This window comes from Pelophylax lessonae (genome assembly GCF_965119305.1).
Source record: "Pelophylax lessonae genome assembly, chromosome: 1".
Classification (NCBI taxonomy): Eukaryota; Metazoa; Chordata; class Amphibia; order Anura; family Ranidae; genus Pelophylax; species Pelophylax lessonae.
The window spans coordinates 454098031-454120899 of NC_138768.1; the positions used below are offsets into that span (position 1 = coordinate 454098031).

General features: G+C 40.3%; 1 protein-coding gene across 2 annotated transcripts in view; it reads left to right on the forward strand.

Moving 5' to 3' along the window:
- The window catches only part of HOMER3 (homer scaffold protein 3), a gene marked incomplete at its 5' end in the record, with an annotated part of 299617 nt that overhangs the window by 207689 nt on the left and 69059 nt on the right, over nucleotides 1-22869 (forward strand). For both annotated transcript variants that reach the window (XM_082243055.1, XM_082243056.1), the window contains one exon: nucleotides 10436-10592. In XM_082243055.1, the coding sequence (XP_082099181.1) occupies nucleotides 10436-10592 (157 nt within the window). The remainder of the gene's footprint in view (nucleotides 1-10435; nucleotides 10593-22869) is intronic.

A 22869-nucleotide genomic window follows, 5' to 3' on the forward strand; every position in this document is an offset into this window, starting at 1 on the left:
ATTTTATGACAGAAACAAAGAAAAATGCGTTTTTTCACAATATTTTCAGTCTTTTTTTATTTATAGCACAAAAAATAAAAAACCCAGTATTGATCAAATACCATCAAAAGAAAGCTCTATTTGTGTGAAAAAAAGGACACAATTTTTGTATGGGTGCAGTGTTGCATGACTGAGTAATTCTCAGTCAAAGTGTGAGAGCGCTGAAAGCTGAAAATCGGTCTGGGCAGGAAGGGGGTGAAAGTGCACTGTAGGCAAGTGGTTAAGCAATCTGAAAAAGGAGAAAGAAATAGCTTCCATAAAGTAGCAACATTTTAATAAAAATATAATAATGTAGCGCCACTACACTCTCACAAGCATCAAGATGTAGGTGTTGGGTAACCTCTTAGTCAAGTAACCATAATTGGAGGGAATAGATTCTCACCAAACACTATCAAAAACACCAACCAGACCACCACAGCCAGTCACATGTATGCGTGATGAGGTCAATGTTTGATATATTTCAGCGTAATAACTTAATCAGGAGAAAATGACATCAAATTCACAAACAAATATACTGTATACCCCTGTTGCCTTGCATTCTTAGTCTTCCTAAAGGGTGTCACTCCAATTGTTGCTCTAGTTTGTTCCTCAGTGACCCCATGTTTTCTCAACTTTGATCTGTTGGTTTTTCAAAAACCACACTTTTAGAGATATTCCTCTGTTTACTTTTCTCCATCATTTGTATGTGGCGAATCTCTGAATTGGCAGCATTGAATTGGTATTAAACTCCAAAACATAAATATTATATACAGTATTGCAGCCTACCAATCCTTAAAGGTTGTGGCTGCAATATTTTTTTAGGATTTTTTCCCTTTAATGTCACCTGGTAATCCCACAGGTAACACACTTCCTTGTCTTCGGCTGTCTTCACTCTGGAAGAAAGAGCAACAGAGATATCATTGGACAGCAACATTTTAAATTGGGAATTGTTAGATGCTCTAGCAGACTTAGATAGACTTGGCTAACAAACTAAAGCCAAAACTTTTCTTAACCTTTTTTAACCACTTGCTATACTGCGGCAGGTCGGCAGGCTCCCTCGATATGACATACCTGTACGTCGCTTTACGGGAGCTCTCTTCGGGGTGAACGTGCGCCCATTTGCCAAAGGGGAAGCTGATCTGCGGGGCTGGCAGCCACGATTGCTGCCGGGCACCCGTGATCCCTCCCCGTGGAGACAGAACAGCTGTCTGCTATTGTAAACACAGCAGACCGCTGTTCTGCCAGCAATGAACACAGGGCTCCTGTGTTCCTCCTATTTAGGAACACAGGTCCCTGTGTTCATTCCATAAGTCCATCCCTTTCCTGCCAGTGTCATTAGTACAGTAACAGTGCATATTTTAACACTGATTGCTGTAGTAATTTCACTGGTCCCCAAAAAATGTCAGTTAGGTGTCCGATCTGTCCGCCGCAATGTCGCAGTCCCGTGAAAAATCGTTGATCGCCGTTATTAGTAAAAATAAATAAATAAAAATGACATAACATTTTCTCCTAATTTGTAGACGCGGTAACTTTTGCGCAAACCAATCAATATACTCTTATTGGGATTTTTTTTTTACCAAAAATATGTAGCAGAATGCAAATTATTGACCTAAAATTTAATTTCAAATTTTTCTTTATTGGGAATGTTATATAGCAGAAAGTGAAAAATATTGTTTTTTTTTTGTGTTTTCAGAATTGTCGCTATTTGTTTGTTTATAGCGCAAAAAAAAAACCGCAGAGGTGATCAAATACCACCAAGTGAAAGCTCTATTTGTGGGAAAAAAAAGGACATAGATTTTATTTGGGTACAGCGTCGCACGACCGCGCAATTTCCAGCTAAAATAACACTGTGCCGAATCGCAAAAAAATGGCCTGGTCATTAAGGGGGAAAACCTTCCTGTCCAGAATTGGTTAAGCAGTTTCAGCATTCGTTTTTTTCTTTTTGGCATAGTAAGCAGCCCTTTCAGTGGTAAGTGGTTTGTCTCAACCCTCTAACTGCCATATTTGCTGGACATCTTGTCTGTTAAAGGAAGTTGAAAAATAAAAGACTTACTGGCCGGATCACTAGGTGAACATAAAGAAAAAGTAGTGAGCATGCTTTAAAGTGGTTGTAAAGGCAGAAGGTTTTTTATCTTAATGCATTCTATGCATTTGGATAAAAAAACCTTCTGTGTGAAGCAGCCCCCTAATACTTACCTGAGCCCCATCTCTATCCAGCGATGTACACATGTGCCTCGGCCGTCTGGGACTCTCCCTCCTGATTGACTCTCGCTGCTGTCAATCAGTAGGTTAGCCAATCAGGAGAAAGAGTGGGCAGGGCCGAACCACGGCTCATTGTCTGAATGGACACAGGTAGCTGTGGCTCGGCTCTGGGGGCACTCAACAGGAGGTAGGGGCCATGATCTCCAGCCAGGGACCCGAGAAGAGGTGGATCTGGGCTGCCCTGTGCAAAATCACTGCAGGTAAGTATAACATGTTTGTTATTTTACTAGAAAAAAAAGCAAGACTTTACAATCACTTTAACCACTTGAAGTCCCGACTATTTATATATGACATGTGGGCTTTTGGAGCAATTTAACTAGTAATAAGTGCTTTGAGCAGTGCTGAAATAAGTTCATATACCTTGAAATTCAAAAATGTGTTTTCCCACAATGTTTTTATGTGGGTTATTTTCCCTGATTACAGAGTTGCTTCTGACTGGCCTGTAGATAGATCAGGAAGGCACAGGGAAGGTTTGGAGGGTCTAAAGACAGCATGGAGGAACCCAGCTAAAACATACTCAATAAAATGGCACTGAATTGTTGGTGAATCACTAAGTTAGGCCTCATGAAGGTTCAATTTTAAACTTTCTTACTTCTAATAAGATATTTCAGTTGATTTTCTGCAGTTGAATTAGACAGCATGTTTCAAGGACATCTATGGTTGAAGCATACACTTTCATTGAAAAACATCAGCATTGTAATAACAATACAAGCAATAGTATATTTGGCATTCCAGTGACAATTTCTTAGGGGCTACATGTCTCATGGTAGAGTATGTATGGGTACCTGCGCTCAGGATTAAATATTGCACAGAATACTCGTATGTGAAGCTATCTATATATGAAAATGGGTTGCTGATGAGAAAAAAAGGGGGTTCCTTTCTAAAATGTGTATGTATATGTATCAGTGCTGCTCAAATAAAGTGCAAAATTGTGCTCTAAATAACTATGCAATACTGTTAATAAAATTCCTTACACCTAAATGAATGTCTAATTTAGTGACCAAGATACAATCATAAATAAATAAATATATGTGCAATCAAATACTTGTCCAACCAAAAAATTATTTCTGTGTAAAGTTTCAAGTATAAATATTAAATATTAATATCGGATTACAATATAGTGCCAGATGCCAATATTATAACTCATAAAGTGCCAAGTGATAGTGAGCAATATATAGTGACAATAAATATAAATATAAACAACAGTCCCACAAGGATCTCATCCAATAAGATCCAAAGTGCTCAGTGCTAAGTGTTCCTACAGCAAATGCTGATGACAGTTCCACACAAAGTCTTGTGCTCTGTGCCAGGTGCCTTCACTGCATGCTCCCCTCTCAGTCCCTCACTCACCGTATACACGGAGTGTGATCGCCCGTAGATAGCACTCCCCCTCTCTGGTCAGGCAGGTGGACACCGGATAATACTGGGATATGCACACACAACGATCTAACAAGAGTGGCGTTGCTTCTGGATTACCGGATCTATTCTCTATGCTCCCCCATGGGCACAGCCATATGAAAAGAGAAGGTCCTCCATAGTGTAGTATATTGTTAAAGTTTTATTGAATAAAAAATGGTAATGCACTTACATACAACCATGCAAAGATCGCTTATCGTGTGGTGGACGCCGCTCTCGCTGCTTGCATTCCAACCACCGGAATCGGATATGACGTCAGACGTACGAGCAACGGCTTGACGCGTTTCGCCCCTCCTACTAGGGCCTCCTCTGAAGCTGCTCTTTACACAGAAATAAATCTTTGGTTGCACAAGTATATGATTGCACATATATTTATTTATTTATTATTGTATCTTGGTCACTAAATTAGACATTCATTTAGGTGTAAGGACTTTTATTAACAGTATTGTATAGTTATTTAGAGCACAATTTTGCACTTTTTTTTAGCAGCGCTGATACATATACATACACATGTCTCATGGTACCTTGCTGCCTGCAAGCTTTCTGTACTGACTCCGCCTCCTAAAACTCCTGCCTGCAAGCTACACCTCCTAAAACTCCTCGTCAGCAATTTTGTAGTTCAGAAGGCAGGCTCTGTGAAATGTTTAACATAGCAGTGTCTATTCACAGGATATTGTAAAAATGTGTTACAGAATTGAAGAGAACTTCACAAAGTAAGTTTAAAAACGCTAATCATTCTGATTAATAGGAGTAGGGTAGAAATAATTGAAATACAATGTAGAAATGCATATATAATTTACATTTTGACCACCGATATAACTAAATTTCCTCTCAGAAACATGTAGATGGCCTAATAAGTGTCAAATAGAATATTAGTTAGTTATTCCCTTTTTAAATAACAAAACCCATATTGTTTTACTCTATTCTATATTTGCATCATTGAAGGAAATGGAATAGGGAAAGATATGTCAGTATGTAAATATAACATTGCATAGGTATGACAACATTTAAAGAAACATTGAACATGTATTTAAAAGGTATGATTTGTATTTGTGGTACTATTAGCCAAGGATGTCAGTTTTTCATGTACAGGTGCATCTCAAAAAATTAGAATATCATCAAAAAGTTGATTTATTTCAGTAATTCAATTCAAAAAGTGAAACTCATATATTTTATATAGATGCATTACACACAGAGTGATATATTTCAAGCATTTCTTTCTTTTAATTCTGAGGATTATGGATAACAGCTAGTGAAAACCCGAAACTCAGTAAGGGCTCTTTCACACGGTCCGCCTCCGTAGGCGGATCCGTGCTGCTCAGCGGGGATCGATCCGCGATCCCCGCTGAGCCGGCGGATGATCGCTCCGTCTCCGCTTGCAGTGTGGAGAGGGAGGTGTCACAGCCCCCGCTGCTCTCTATAGGGAATCGGATGAGAGCGGACCGCCTGTCCGCTCTCATCCGATCCCATCCGATCTGATCCCCAGGACGGATGGAAAATAGGGTTTCTGTCCGTCCAGATTTCACGAACAGGATCGGATGCGGATGGCAGCGGGTGTCAGCGGACATGTCACCTGACAGGCGGATCTGATCGGACCGCCCGTGTGAAAGAGCCCTAACTCAGAAAATTAGAATATTGTGAAAAAGTTCAGTATTGTAGACTCATGATGTCGCACTCTAATCAGCTAATTAACTCAAAACACCTGTAAAGGTTTTCTGAGCCTTTAAATGATCTCTCAGTCTGGTTCAGTAGGTTACACAATCATGGGGAACACTGCTGACTTGACAGTTGTCCAAAAGACAGTCAATGACATGTTGAGTGGAAGGAATAAGTGTGATAGAAAAAGTTGCACAAGCAACAGGAATAACCGCAGCTTTGGGAGGATTGTGAAGCAAAGGCCATTCAAGAATTTGGGGGAGATTCACAAGGAATTGACTACAGCTGCTGTCTTTGCTTCAAGAGCCACCACACACAGACATGTCCAGGACATGGGCTACAACTGTTGCATTCCTTGTGTCAAGCCACTCTTGAACCAGAGACAATGTCAGAAGCGTCTTACCTGGGCTAAGGAGAAAAAGGACTGAACTGTTGCTGAGTGGTCCAAAGTCCTCTTTTTGGATAAAAGTAAATTTTGCATTTCATTCTGGAGGAAGAGTGGAGAGGCACAGAATCCAAGTTGCATGAGGTCCAGTGTGAAGTTTCCATTGTCCGTGATGATTTGGGGAGCCATGTCATCTGCTGATGTTGGTCCTTCTTTTGTCAAGTCCAAAGTCAGCGCAGCCCTCTACCAGGAAATTCTAGAACATTTCATGCTTCCCTCTGCTGACCAGCTTATGGAGATCCTGATTTCATTTTCCAGCAGGACTTGGCACCTGCCCACACTGCCAAAAGTACCAATACCTGGTTTATTGATCATGGTATCACTGTGCTTGATTGGCCAGCAAACTCGCCTGACCTAAACCCCAAGAGAATCTGTGGGGTATTGTCAAGAGGATGATGAGAGACACCAGACCCAACAATGCAGACGAGCTGAAGGTCGCTATGAAAGCAACCTGGGCTTCCATAACACATACCTCAGCAGTGCCACAGGCTGAACGTCTCCATGTCACACCGAATTGATGCAGTAATTCATGCAAAAGAAGCCCTGACCAAGAGGGCATACTATACTGTACATGGACTTTTCAGTAAGCCAACATTTCTGTATTAACCCCTTACCCACTGGGCACTTATACCCCCTTCCTAACCAGGCCAATATTCAGCTCTCACATTTTTAATGACAATTAGTCATGCAACACTGTACCCATATGAACATTTTTTTGTCCTTTTTTTTCACACAAATATGGCTTTCTTTTGGTGGTATTTATTCAACACTGTTTTTTTTTTTCGCTGTAAATGAAAAAAATACGAAAATGTTGTAAAAAAAAAAAAAAATCATGTATCTTCATTTTGGTTATAATAGTTTGTAAATTTAGTAATTTTTCTTCATAAATTTTGGCCAAAAGTTATACTGCTACATATCTTTGGTAAAAAAAAAAAAAAATAAATAAGTATATAATATTTGATCTTTGATAAGGTTAAAGTCCATAAGTTATGGTGCCAATTATTTAAACTTGATCACACCTGATGTACTGCTGGTCTATCTAATTTCTTGAGACACTAAAAAGCCAGGAAAGTACAAATACCCCCCCAAATGACACTTTTTGGAAAGTAGACATTCCAAGGTATTTAGCAAGAGGCGTTGTGAGTTTTTGGAAGTTGTATTTTTTTCCCACAATTCTTTGCAAAATGAATATTTTTTTATTTATTTTATTTTTTACAAAATTGTCATATTACCAAGTTATTTCTTACACACTGTATAGGCATACTTGCAACTACACCCCAAAATACATTCTGCTACTCCTCCTGGGTATGGCGTGTGTGGTATGTGTGGCCACACACAGAGGCCCAACATCCAAGTAGCACCTCCAGGCCTTCTAGGAGCATAAATTACATATATAACTTCCTGAGAACCTATCACACTTTTGAAGGCCCTGAATAACCAGGACAATGGTAATGCCCACAAAATGACCCCATTTTGGAAAGCAAACACCCCAACACATAAACCTAGAGGGCATTATGAGTCTTTTGAACGTGTCATTTTTTTCCACAAGTCTTTGGAAAATGTGGAAAGAAAATTAAAACAGATTTTTTTTTTTTTTTTTTTTTGTACACAAAGTTGTCCATTTATAAGATATTTCTAACACATAGGATGTACATAGCAAAAATGACACCGAAAAATACATTCTGCTACTCATGAGTATGGCGATACCACATATGTGAGACTTTTACACAGCCTAGCCACATGCAGAGGCCCAACATTCAGAGATCACCTTCAGGTGCTCTGGGGACATAAAATTACAAATCTCATTTTCTGATAACCCATGACACATTTGTGAGGAATTGTAGGGCACTAATAAGCACTGAAGCGGCACTGATGTGGCATGGATGAGCACTTATGTGTCACAGATGAGCACTGATGTGGCATGGATGAGGCAAAGATGAGCACTGATGTGGAGTGGATGTTGCACAGATAAGTACTGATGTGGCATGGATGTGGCACGGATGAGCACTGATGTGGCATGGATGTGAGAGTGATGAGCACTGATGTGGCATGGATGTGGCATGGATGAGCACTGATGTGGCATGGATGAGCACTGATGTGGCATTGATGAGGCATGGATGAGCACAGAAATGGCTTGGATGTGGCACAGATAAGTACTGATGTCACACGGATGAGCACTGATGTGGCACAGGTTGACACGGATAAGTACTTATGTGGCACAGATGAGCACTGATGTGGCATGGATGTGGCACAGATGAGCACTGATGTGGCATGGATATGGCACGAATTAGCACTGACGTGGCACAGATGAGCACTGATGTTGCATGGATGAGCACTGATGTGGCACAGATGAGCACTGATGTGGCATGGATGTGGCAAGAATGAGCAGGGATGTGGCACGAATGAGCACTGATGTGGCATGGATGAGCACTCATGTGGCATGGATAAGGCACAGATGAGCACTGATGTGGCATGGGTGAGCACAGATGAGGCATGGATGTGGCACGGATGGGCATGAATGGGGCACGGATGCACATGAATGAGGCACAGATGGGCATGCATGAAGCTCGGATGAGGCACAGATTGACATAAATGAGGCACCGATTGACATTGATGAGGCACAGATGGGCATAATTGAGGCACAGATTGGCATGCATGAGGCATGATTGAGACACGGATGAGGCACAGATGGCCGTGATTGAAGCACAGATTGGCATGAATGAGGCATGATTGAGGCACAGATAGGCATGATTGAAGCACAGATGGGGCACGAATGATCAGTGCTGCAGTCTCCCTCCTCTCCTCACACGCTGTACCGATCGGTGTGTATAGCGTGCGAGGAGAGAACTGAACCGGACATGCGCCAGCTTGTTGACAATTGATCAAGTGGTAAAGGGCCTCTGTCATTGGCCCTTTACCACGATCTGGTAGAACGCCATTGTATGTTTTCCCAGAATTAGCCGACTGTGCTTTAACCGTCATTTGGCTATAGCCTGGTCGGCAAGTTAAAAAAACGTTTTTTTATTGGTCTTATGTAATATTCAAATTTTCCGAGATAGTGAATTTGGGGTTTTCACTAGCTGTAAGCCATAATCATCAAGAAATGCTTAAAATATATCACACTGTGTGTATCAATTCTAAATGAGTTTCATTTGTTTAATTGAATTAGTGAAATAAATTAACTTTTTGATGATATTCTAATTTTTTGGGATGCACCTATATGTGTATATGGTGTATGTATATATATATATATATATATATATATGCAATGCACATAGCCAGAAATTGCCACACAGTTGTGAAGAGGTAACGCATTTAAATAAGCAATCTATGAACATGAGTGAGTTAACAGTTGCCTAGTATGGGTAGATTTCATATTCCAGCCAACCATTCTCATGAGGATCATTTATTTTGCAGTTTAGAAAACCATGAATGCTAATATTAAACCTTAGGCAAGAGGGCTAAAAGCATCTTCTTGCACTACTAACCTCCTGCCTCTCTAATTTTCATTAATCTAAACTTGCAAAGGCCAACATGTTGGGGAGTCTCTGTTCACTTTTAATACTCCTTAGTTCTGCTGTTAACTTCTCTATATTTAAAGAGATGTAATATAGTATATTGGATTGTTTGCTGGTATTGGACTGTATAAGTGAGACACAGTAGACTAAAAAATACCATATAAATTTCTGCTTTAGGTTCTTCACAGTGGTATTTTTTTAAGCTCCAAGGTGCGGTGTGCATACTCTAAACTAACACCAGGTAAAAAAAAAGTGAGCACACAAAAGTGATGCACACAAATGCACAAGATGTACACATGGTCTTCTTATAAAGACAAAAGACGGTGGCCCTGGTCCCCCAGAGCGCCAGATTCCTGACGGAGATGGGGGTACTTGTGGTCCACCCAGCCGAAAGTAGGCAGACCCTTTTCTTCAGGAGACCTCCTGAAGCAAGATCTAAGTACTAGGTGGGGCTTGCCCTGAAGGGAGACCCCATGGAAGGGGGAGAACCTAGCCATGAGGCCATATGCCTTTCCCCGAGGACTTTTAGGGCAAGCCCAGACCTACACCCTACTAGTTGAAAGTAAGTAACGGTGCCATCATGCTGTGTAAAAGTACACAAAAAGAAAATACAAAAAAAAAAACATAAAAAAGGGGGAAAGGGATAAAGGAAAAGTGCTTCTCTGCCAATGTGTGATACCGTGGCAGTCCGTCTGGCCACTATAAACATTCTTGAGGTTCCGACCAAAAGGCCCAGCCCAGAAGGCAGGTGTGAAAAAGAGGTATAATGGGTGATGTAATGGAAGTGTCATAATAAACTCAAAGTGAGCTCCTCCACCATGAGAATTTCTGGCACCCCTGAACTGCCACTCCTGCAGCATCATCCCTACCAAAAAGGCATTAGTTCTTAGGGGGAGCTCTGCCTGCAACTGGGGACAGGCCTGGTAAACCAGGTCAGATTCAACCCAGGAGGAAAAGAGCCCTCCCACTGTATTCCTCTTATTACATTAGGAAACGAATGGGAACCCTCACCCAACAAGGCACATTAGTATATACTTTCTGAAGTATGGAAGGCTAATAATGGGCAAGTTAAGTTTAAAAAAATAAATTTGATTATATGTATCCCTTGTCTATTATGCAGCTCGGTGTGTGAAGTGCAATGGGAATCTGAGTTCTTCAGTCTCCAGGACAACAACAACAAGTTGGTAGCTGCTTTGCGTGAGGCAAATGCTAATGTGGAGAAATGGAAGAAGCAGCTTACTGGATATCAGGAAGAGGCGGAAAGGCTACGGCTAAGGGTAAGAGCGTCAGATGGCATTCACATTACATATAGTGCATCCAGGATGCTCAGGAACCATAATTTCTGATTGTATTTTTAACTATGATATTTGAAAAGCATTCTGCAGCCACTAGGGGTCCCAATTTATTGATCCCCAAAATAGTATCTTGTTCTTCAAATTGTTCATTACATTTATGAAACGCATATTAGTTTGGTGGTAACTTGTATATATTTATTGTAGCGGCCCCTTTGGGATCGAGTAAATAAGGAGAGGAGAGCTTGTGACGGGTGAAGTACTTTTATTCTTTCGCATCAAAGGTGTGCAGGAGGGTTGAGCTCCACCAACGTTAATCTCTTTAACACCTTGAGCACCATAAACCATAAGCACCATGAGCCCCGTAACTGTAACTGTAAAATGACATACATTTGTTTACAGTGATCACCAAAAAGGGGGTTACAAGGTTAATTGCAAATGTGTTACAAGGTGGATTTCAGTTGTCTGCACACATATCTAAATTACATTAAACATCTAAGGAAACATGACTACATGTACAAGGATTTGGATTACAATCCTTAATATACAAACATTGGATTATCTACAGCATATTTTTAAACTAACAGCATGGAAACAATTTATGCCTAAGAACATATATACTTTTATATATAATGATTTTTTACTGCGTACCTCGGTCCGCTTGCCAAGGGGTGCAACTTTATACTTTAGAAAACCTCCATAGCAATCGCCTTCCCGTGAGGTGCTGCTGACTTGCTTTGCATCTGAATTCTGAGTCACAGAAAGCCTTGCCTCTAAAACTAGAGGAAGGAAGAGCGGTCTGATGATTAAATCATTCCCCAGGGAAACAAGAGGAAGGCAGAAAGGTTCCACCTGGCAGTTAGTGCATAACAAGGATTTAAAGTGATAAGCGGACAGTTACCTTTATGTGTTACAGTTCAACTGACATACAAGAGATAATCGTTCCTTATTCATAGCATTGGTCATTTCATTAAGGGAGGAGCCTGGTGGGGCCAGGTTTCAATGCTACTTCAGTGGGAACATGGATTTTTTTTTTTTTTTTTATGATACCTTTTCACTTAAAAGGCTTAGGTATACTGCTTGTAGCAGGCTTCCCTTCTAGCATGTTGGACAGTGTAGCACTGTATATGCCTGGAGTGGTGAGATTTCTGTTTATTGACTAGAGTTAAAATGACATCATGTATTATTAAGAGAATTGTCTAAGAAATATATAGACCTTCACAGTGCTTTAACAGTCATAAACGTTGTACTTTTGCTAATCATACTGATACCAGTATTCTGTGTATATTTAAAGGGAACCCCCTGTGCCCCACAAATCTGGCACATTTCGTTAGACAAACAGTGACTAGATTCAAATGAACATAGGGGTTCGTTTACTAAAACTGGAGAGTGCAAAATCTGGTGCAGCTGTGCAAAGTAGCCAATCAGCTTCAAACTTCAGCTTGTTCTATTAAGCTTTGGCAATAGAACCTGGAAGGTAATTGGTTTCTTTGCAGAGCTGCACCAGATTTTGCACTCTCCAGTTTTAGTAAATCAACCATAAATCATAAATGTGATAGGAGTTTTGGGAACACTATGTTGTATTCCAGTGGCTTTGCATTAATATGATGAAAAACGACGTGACAAAATGTTACTAAAGCTCTTGCAACTAATTATTAACACACAAGTCCTCAAGGAAGTTAGATTAATTTTTTAAGTTATTCTTTCAGAGTTTAAGAGCCCATTCACACAGGGGCGACACGACTTGCCGGGGCGACCTGTGAAGTCGCGGTGCACAGCGTGCACCGCGATTTTGGCGCGACATGCACGGACTTCATATCATTGAAGTCAATGCAAGTCCCCTCCAGGTCGCCCCAAAGTAGTACAGGACCCTTTTTCTAAGTCGGAGCGACTTGTGTCGCTCCTATTAGAACGGGTCCTGTGCTAATCAATGGCAGGCGACCCACCGTGACTTGTCAGGCGACCAAGTCGCCTGACAAGTCGCTCTAGTGTGAATGGGGACTTAGACTGTTTAGTAACTGACACAATATAATGGGTAGGCATAAAGAAAATACAGCAACTAAACAAAATGTGATAAAGTTCCTGCACTAGATGGCTTACAAATACAATTTCTCAAAGAGCTCAGCTTAGTTATTTCTAAAGATAATCATTGTTATTTGGAATCATATCAATGTATTGCTGCAAAGCAAATATACAAAGTTTGGAATTAAAATTACATGAAATCAGCACACTGTTCGAATGAGGTTTAGTGAGCACAAATAAAAACTATGCCTTGGGGAGTTGAACGTATGCAGCATACAATGTAGCTGAGTAAATGAGGTTAATCAGTGATAGAGAGAGTTATGGGTGTCCTTGTAGTCTCAATACAACAACGCAGTACCAGCCTGCAGCCTCTAAAGATTTTAGGATAAAAGGTTACACATAAAAAAGAAGCTTATTATGCATAGCAGTTTTGTGTCCTCATCTTAAAGTTTGCTTCTGAGCAAGAATTCAGAAAAAGAATATCTTGGAAATGGTACAGGGAAGAGCAAATAAATACATAAAAAGCATGGGAGATCTCATCTACAGGGAGGTTGAACAAAACTAAATGTTTTCAGCCTTGGGAGGAAGCAGTGGAAGGGGTTAAGTCTAATCCGGTAGGTTTTCAACACTTAAATGTTAAGTTACGTTAAAGTTAAGCATTATGGGGTTAGATTTTCAGCTAAAAGTTTGGTGGAACGCATTGAGCTTCTTCCTTTGCCACACATCTACCTTTCCTCCAGCCTATCCCAAAGGTTAAGTATCTGGCTCTGTCTTATCACTGCATTTCCACACCCATTGGTACAGTCTTTTGTATCAGTATACCCATTTTAATACTAATTTAGTTTGGATCAACGGTTGTTGCTTTTCTTAAATTGTTTAGATTTGATGTATTTGCTGCTCTCCCAATAGGTTGTTGGTACAACTAATTTTCACATCCGTATAAAGTCAGCAAAAAGAGAAAGCATTTACATATCTATTTTATCGAATCTCATCTTACCTGTGTTCTTTATATGGCATTAACTACAGGTATATGACTTTTAATAAAAAATATTGCCATCACGTAGGGTCCTCAGGAATTTTTTTTTTTTTTTTACTATATGCAGCTTCCAAGTGTTTAACCATTTACATATTTACTGCTACTGTATAGCTATCCATATTTTTATTTTTATTTTTATTTTCTGTTTTTACTGTGCAGGTCATGTAATACAAATTTTTTTTAAATTAAAACCAGTGCCACGCTAATCTTCCAAAAAAATTACCAAAATATATAAATCCAGAATGTAGATACTGAAAAGTGCACAACAAATAATGCAGAATATCAAAATAAATCAAGTCCACTAAGGGAAAATGTAAATAAAAGCCTGTGATAAAACCAGAAAGTCCCTGTGTATATCAATGTGGAATCAAAGGAATCTCTAAGTGTGCTCCTCTACAGAACTCCACACCACCATCATGTTACACATGAAGGCTTACCAGAGAAAAATGACCCCCATTCTCTGAGTAGCTGTGTTGCGCATAAATGTTACAAATGCAATATTGACAATCTGAAACAATGAATTAATCCAAATCCAATAATGGCATCTTTATGGAACTCCACCACTTCACCACTAGTCTCCAAAGACCACATATACATGGGAATAGAAGAATAGTCATTGTAAATCCAATGACTGCTTTATTAAAAATGGATTTAAAACACAAACAATTGGTTATAATAAGGATTTCATTCACAATGACCAGGAAGTGGTGGGGTCCATAAAGATATTGGCATCCTTTCATTTGTAACATCTAAGGAGTTTTGTGGAGGAGCAAACTTGGAGATTTCTTTGATTCCACATTGATACACCGTGAGACTTTCTGGTTTTAATTTATTTTGATATTCAGTTTACTTCATTCTTTACAGTGCACTTTTCAGTATATACATGGACTATTTAGTATTTATATATTTTGGTTACTTTTTAGGGGGATTAACTTTTTTCAGCTTTTCATTTTTTTTCTCTTCCACTCTTTTTTTATTAAAGTTTTGACAATTGAAAACGAGTACAAAGTTATGACACAGCATCAACTGTTCACAATTACAATCAAGTGCTTCACAGCTCAGGAAAAAAAAAACAATAACAATCCCGAGTTCCACACAGGGCACACAGTTAAGAGTCATCTAGACAGAGAGCAACACAAGCGAAAGGTCCTACATCATCATAATAACACTAATTGGCCTTAAGATATCCTGATTTTGTGCCAAACTCAAGCGGCCATCAAGTGGCCTTGATAATTCCCCAGAAACTCTGGGAAGCAAGGTAGATAAAGAAGAGAAAGGAAAAGCAGAGTAGAATTAGCAAGCTCCCCTACTGATCCGCATTTGATTAGGTGACTGTCAGGAAGTTGAGTCAAGGGTCCCATGTTTTCTCGAATAAGGGCATCTTTTCTCACAATTTAGCAGAAAGGTATTCATTGATCACGATCCAGGACAGCTTCTTTAGTAACTCTAGTTGGATTGTGGGAGACTTTCATGACCTGGCAAAAATAATTCTCACAGCTATAAAGATGACATGGACATGTCTTCCATATGTGATAAACTGTACCCTCTTGGCCACAATCTCTAAAACAGAGTGGGGAATCTCCCAGGACCCACGTGGCTACTCTAGCTTGGACCAGATAACATTGTAGAAGTTAGATAAAAAATGGTAAAAAGGCGCTGGTATCCCTGATTATAAAATAGATATCAATGGTGCACCAATTTTCTGAAAATTATATAAATGTGTAAAATACAAATATCTGTGACAAATTAATTAATGTTATAAAATTAAAAAATGAATATAAGGTGTAATGCCTGGTGTTTGTCTGTGACAAGGAATAAATTAAGGTAAATAGTAACTTATTCTAAAAATGGTAAAAAATATGTAGGTTAAATTTTATAACCACTAATCATATATACCATCATAAACCTTTTTGTAAAGTGCTAGTGCCACAGAATATATTGTGCAAACCCAATAAGGTGCTGAAAGGTGCAATAAAGAACCAATAAAGTGCTAGTGATCACTTAATAAACTTCTAATTAAAAAACGTATGTGAATAAACGTATTTTACACATTTATATAATTTTCAGAAAATTGGTACACCATTGATATCTATTTTATAATCAGGGATACCAGCGCCTTTTTACCATTTTTTACCATTTTTTATCTAGCTTGTATTGCATCTTGCAATTAAAAGGGCAGCAGGTTCTACAATCCAAAAAAATCCCCTAAGAACAAGGCGCTTTCACATCATCCATCCATACAACATTGTAGAAGTACCTTGTAGTTGGCTTCTATTAAGGAGGTATTCATTTATTGTCTTCAGCTTTTAATTCTTTTCATTTGTTTTAGAATACTAACTTTTACAATGCATGGGTTTGTATATCTGTGTGTACATATGTATGATATATACTATATATATATATATATGTATATTGTATATATGTATTACAATCCCAATTCCAAAAATCTTGGGACGTTAAAATCTACATAAAAACAGAACGCAGTGATCTGCAAATCTCATAAATCCATTTATGTCAATAACATTAGTGGGTATAAACATCTTAGCGAGTCAGAGTGTCTCAGAAGTAAGGATGGGCAGAGGCTCACCAATCTTTGAAAAGCTGCAAAAACAAATTGTCGAACAATTTCAGAATACTGTTCCTCAACTTAAATATACATCATAATGTACAGTAAAAAAATATTGTCAAAAGATTCTGAAGATCTGGTGAAATCTCTGTGTGCAAGGGACAAAGCCGACATGCAGTACTGGATGCCTGTGATGTTCGGGCCCTCAGACAGCACTGCATTAAAAGCAGACATGATTTTGTGATGGACATCACTGCATGGGTTCAGGAATACTTCCAAAAATCACTGTTTGTAAACACAGTTTGCCATGCCATCCAAATATGCAAGGTAAAGCTCTATCATGCAAAGTAGAAGCCATATCTGAACATGCCCCAGGAACAAAGCCTCTCTGGAACAAAGCCCATTTAAAATGGTCAGTGGCAAAGTGGAAAACTGTTCTGTGATCAGAGGAATCAAATTTTGACATTCTTTTTGGCAAAGGAGAGTGACCGTCCAGCTTGTTATCAGCTCAGTTCAAAAGCCTGCATCTCTGATGGTATGGGGGTGCATTAGTGTGTGGAATGGACAGCTTACACATCAAAAAAGGCATCATCAATGCTGAGAAATATAGTTAGGTTTTAGAGCAGCATATGCACCCATCCAGACAGCGTCTTTTTCAGGGAAGGCCTTGCATATTTCAGCAGGACAACACTAAACCACGCACTGCATATTTAACAGCATGGTTTCATAATAGAAGAGTTTGGGTGCTTAACTGGCCTGCCTGCAGTCCATACCTTTTACCCACTGAAAATATTTGGCACATCTTGAAATGAAAAATATGACAAAGAAGACCCTGGACTGTTGAGCAGGTAAAATCTTATATCAGGTAAGAATTCCTCTCTCAAAACTCTAGCAACTAGTCTCCTTAGTTTCCAGACGTTTACAGAGTGTTGGTAAATGAAGAGTGGGTGCTATTCCAAGGTAAACATGACCTTGTGAGTGTTGCTGCCATCAATTTCAAAATGATCTTATTTATTTCTTAAAAATGGTTCCTTTTATTCAGTTTAGGCATTTGATGTGTTTTTTTTATTTTCTGTTGTGAATAAAATATTGGTTTATGAGATTTACAAATCATTGCATTGTTTTTATGTAGATTATTACACAGCGTCACAACTTTTTTAGAATTGGGGTAATATATATATATACAGTATCTCACAAAAGTGAGTACACCCCTCACATTTTTTGTAAATATTTTATTATATATTTTCATGTGACAACACTGAAGAAATTACACTTTGCTAAAATGTAAAGTAGTGAGTGTACAGATTGTATAACAGTGTGAATTTGCTGTTCCCTCAAAATAACTCAACACACAGCCATTAATGTCTAAACCACTGGCAACAAAAGTGAGCACACCCCTAAGTGGACATGTACAAATTGGGCCCCAAGTGTCAATGTTTTGTGTGGCCACCATTATTTTCCATCACTGCCTTAACCCTCTTGGGCATGGAGTTCACCACAGCTTCACAGGTTGCCACTGGAGTCCTCTTCCACTCCATAACGACATCACGAGGCTGGTGGATGTTAGAGACCTTTAGCTCCTCCACCTTCCATTTGAGGATGCCCCACAGATGCTCAATAGGTTTTAGGTCTGGAGACATGCTTGGTCAGTCCCTCACCTTTACCCTTAGCTTCTTTAGCAAAGCAATGGTCATCTTGGAGGTGTGTTTGGGGTTGTTATGTTGGAATACTGCCCTGCAGCCCAGTCTCCAAAGGAAAGGGAACATGTTCTGCTTCAGTATGTCACAGTACATGTTGGCATTAATGGTTCCCTCAATGCCAGCTCCCCAGTGCCGGCAGCTCTCATGCAGCCCCAGACCATGACACTCCCACCACCATGCTTGATTGTAGCCAAGACACACTTGTCTTTGTATTCCTCACCTGGTTGCAGCCACACCCTTGACATCATCTGAACCAAATAAGTTTATCTTGGTCTCATCAGACCACAGGACATAGTTCCAGTAATCCTTAGTCTGCCTGTCTTCAGCAAACTGTTTGCGGGCTTTCTTGTGTATTATCTTTAGAAGAGGCTTCCTTATGGGATGACAGCCATACAGACCAGTTTGATGCAGCGTGCGGCATATGGTCTGAGCACTGACAAGCTGACCCCCCACCCCTTCAACCTCTGCAGCAATGCTGGCAGCACTCATACGTCTATTTCCCAAAGTCTAATTAGAACAAAGCAAGAGCATTCTGCAGGCCAAGCATGGGAAGTCCTTGACAAGCCAAAGGGGGGAATGACACTGAGAACTCTCCCCGGCCGGTTGGGCTTCCACAAGTGCTCTGCCGAGTCTCGTGAAGAGGGAGAGGGGCAATGGGATTTTAATGGTGCCATAAAATTGCATAATAGAACAAATCATAGACACATATAATAATCCTGTTTTTTAAAAAAACATAAATTTTAATTCAAAAGAAAACAATAAAGAAAAATTCATTAAAAAGTCATAAATCTCATACATAATATATTCATGGCATACAAATATACACCTCAACCACCAATAACAGTGTAAGTATATAAAAATGGGCCACAGACTAGTAAATATAACTCAAAAAAGCTACCAGACCAAAATTCTTTGTAATTGGGTAGAGATGTGGTCCGTGCCCAAACTATGACTTGACATGTTTCACAGATCTTTGCCGCTTCTTCAGAAGTTTCTGTTTTAAATGTACACTATGGTGGATAAACAGAATATAGTGTCAGTTTCAGGATATACAAATGTTAAACATTTCAGCCGTGGTCCTCCCATGCAATACCACCATCACCAAAATCTTAGAAGGAGGGAGATGTTCCTAGCCACAACAAATACCCCCCCAGGCGGATATGGTGTCACCCAAATGGAGACCGCCACCAGATGCTAGCGGGAATAGGCCAAGAGAAGAAATATTGGGATCTAGGTACGATAGGGATAAATAGAAAGATATATGAAAGTATGTACATATATATGTGTCCCAACCTGTATATTTAGTGTCTGGAAACGGGCTAAATAGATGAGATGAGCCCCTAAACCAGTCAATCTATTGATAGTCGTGGTGTATTCTATGCTAGGTAGATAAAACAGCATCCATCTCTGCTTTACAAATTTTGAAGGTTTTAGTTTCTATAGTAAAGGATGGAGTTAGTTATTCAATAAATCAAACGTAGCCATATAGTCCTAACCCAAAATAAATGTTTCCTACCCTCAAAGGACTCAAAATGGAGGCCAAAGATGGATTTGGAGCACTGGCGGTCAGTTGCGGTCTCTGGAGCCAGATATAGCGGGGGGGGGGGGGGGGGTAGGCCAAAAAGGATCAAAGTGTCATTCAGCCAGAAGATCTCAGAGTTTCAATACATCCCGAGTTTCCATATGGTAAAGGATAATAGGCATCTTCAAATAGGCCGCAATAGAAAATATAACAAAATGCTAAGGGATAATTAAAGCCTGTTAGTAACCACCATCTATCTCTCCACACCACCTTAATCCGATACTATGATTTTCGCCATCCTTACTCACTCCACATAGAGACACACCGCCATCCCGACCACCAGTGATCCTTTGCATCTGGGCGGTGTCCTATAAGGCGTCACAATCCGGACGCTAGCCAATCCCAAGCCGCAGAATTGGCGCGCCGGACCCGCTGCCTAACTGCGCTTGCGCGAAGATCGCGCAGTACCAGTCTTCCATATGGCAGAGGAACGCTCCTCACTCCAGAACCGACGGGCCAGGGGAGGCGGCGGAAGGGAGCAGATACACCGCTCGAAACAGTCGTCGCTACCCCTCCAGGCAGCGCACATCCGCCAATGGGGACAGAGTGGCCAGGACTCCCTCTGGTGGGGAAAGAAGACACTACATGAGAGTGAACACCAAAGCCGGCAAGACACTGTCAAAACTGTACAAACCATAGATACACAAATGTAATATTTGTTGATCCAAGACAATATATATTTCAAGATACAATAGAATGTCATATATCAAACACAACAAAATACAATAAAACACAAAAAGATATATATAAATAATCCATAATTTATCAACATTACATATCCTTCTTGTCCATCCCGATGTTGCCCCCCACATCAATGAGCACGAACTCCTGGGATAACCACTTAAATGGAACAGCTCAATTTCATAATGAGAAAAAGATAACAAGCTAATCAGTTTAACCCAAAGGGAAGGATCTTCATATCCGTCCTATTAGAGTCAAGGGAGCAGCCAGTGTATTTATTTAATAAAAAATGTTTATATGTGAGCATTTCATTTATACGCGGAGGAGAGATAGCATTGAGGCGTTCAATCCACAATGCTTATTTTTGCAAGATACGCCTATCCCAATCACCTCCACGTGGGTCTTGGGGAATTACCTCAAGTACAAAGAAAGATACTGCATTGTTGTCGTGTCTATGATGTAAGCCAATATGTCTTGTTACACTAGTAAGTATCTTTCCACCCAGTATCCCTAACGAGCAGGGCGTCCGGATGATGGATTCTTTCCTGAGAGAACAGAATAGGCACACGTGGCCCTTGATGACATTTGTTCAAAAACTACTTCACTTCATACTTACTAGGAACTATTTCACATTCAACGGACCAAATGTATCTTTAAGCCCAGGGGGTGGCTATGGGCACTTGCTGCGCACCATCATATGCAAATCTATATTTGGGAGGTTGGGAAAGGACACTGTTTTTGGATGAGAGGATGGAGGGTTGGCTGTCTCAGATATTATGCTGGTACAGATTTATTGATGACCTATTTATTATCTGGACACAAAATTTACAAGATGTAATGTTTAATGTTGATAAATTATGGATTATTTATATATATCTTTTTGTGTTTTCTTGTATTTTGTTGTGTTTGATATATGACATTCTATTGTATCTTGAAATATATATTATCTTGGATCAACAAATATTACATTTGTGTATCTATGGTTTGTACAGTTTTGACAGTGTCTTGCCGGCTTTGGTGTTCACTCTCATGTGGTGCCTTCTTTCCCCACCAGAGGGAGTCCTGGCCGCTCTGTCCCCATTGGCGGATGTGTGCTGCCTGGAGGGGTGGTGACGACTGTTTGGAGCGGTGTTTCTGCTCCCTTCCACCGCCTCCCCTGGCCCGTCGGTTCCGGATTGAGGAGCATTCCTCTGCCATCCGGAAGACTGGTACTGTGCGTGCGCGATCTTCGCACATGCGCGGTTAGGCAGCTGGTCCGGTGCGCCAATTCCGCGGCTTGGGTTTTCCTAGCATCCGGATTGTGACGCCTTATAGGACATCGCCCAGATGCCAAGAATCACTGGCGGTCGGGATGGCGGTGTGTCTATACATGGAGTGAGTAAGGATGGCGAAAGTCATAGTATCTGATTAAGGTGGTGTGGAGAGATAGATGGTGGTTACTAACAGGCTTTAATGTATCCCTTATCATTTTGTTATATTTTCTATTGCGGGCTATTTGAAGATGCCTATTATCCTTTACCATATGGAAACTCGGGGTGTATTGAAACTCTGAGATCTTCTGGCTGAATGGCACTTTGATCCTTTGTCTACGTTATCGCATTGAGCGGAAGTTATGGCAGATGCCATTTTTACCTGCCGGATATCTTTTTGGAGATATGCGCATATACCATTTATCTATGTGAGTGATATTTTTTTTTTCAATAAATCAAAGTTTTTAAGGTTTTACGCTATCCAGCGCTTTCTTATTTTCATTTGATGTGTCTTGGAGCTCAGGATGTCCATTTGAAGTACACCCTAAGGCGGTATCTTTGCTTACCGGAATGTGATTTTAAAGGGGAATTCCCTAAAGCTTGCCAGACCTGCCTGTTCCCAGGGGGTCCTGGCACGTTTGGTAAGAGCCTGGCTTGAGAGTTCTAAAACAATGCAAACAACAGAAGAGGAACTCCTCTGGATGTGATTTGGAGTGTGTTTCCCCTCTCAGCAAGGTAGCAGTGCCTAGCACTATGTAAAATAACAGCCCCTCCCGACCAGTTCTCTGTCCTGTGCACTCCCTCACTCCCATTTACTTCCCCATCCCCACTTGCAGGTCACTTCCCCATCTCCAAAGTATAATGCACCCTGCCCTGTGCACTCCCTCACTCCCATTTACTGCCCCATCCCCACTTGCAGGTTGCCTCCCTATCCCCAAAGTATGATGCTCCCTGCCCTGTGCATTCCCTCACTCCCATTTACTTCCCCATCCCTACTTGCAGGTCACCTCCCTATCCCCAAAGTATAATACACCCTGCCCTGTGCACTCCCTCACTCCCATTTACTTCCCTATCCCCGTTTGCAGCTTGGCATTACAGCCAATAGATTTTCGTTTTTTTTTTGGGGGGGGGGGGGGGTTTGTTTTAAAGATGCACTTCTGTCTGTCTAAAAGCAATATTTTTGTTCACTTATGAAACTTGGTTTTATTTATAAAGATGTTAAATATGACAGCGACTAAATCTGTATCCGTAGTGCATGTTCAAACCTTAACCTCCCTGGCAGTATGATTCTTTCGGATTTTAGGTGCTGAAAGCGGTAACATTATTTTGCATGTAATTCTTAAAAATGAGCAGCCCAAACCAACTATTTACACATGATTTTTTTTTTCTTCTTTATAACATCTCGGGTATGATAAAGTTTGAAAC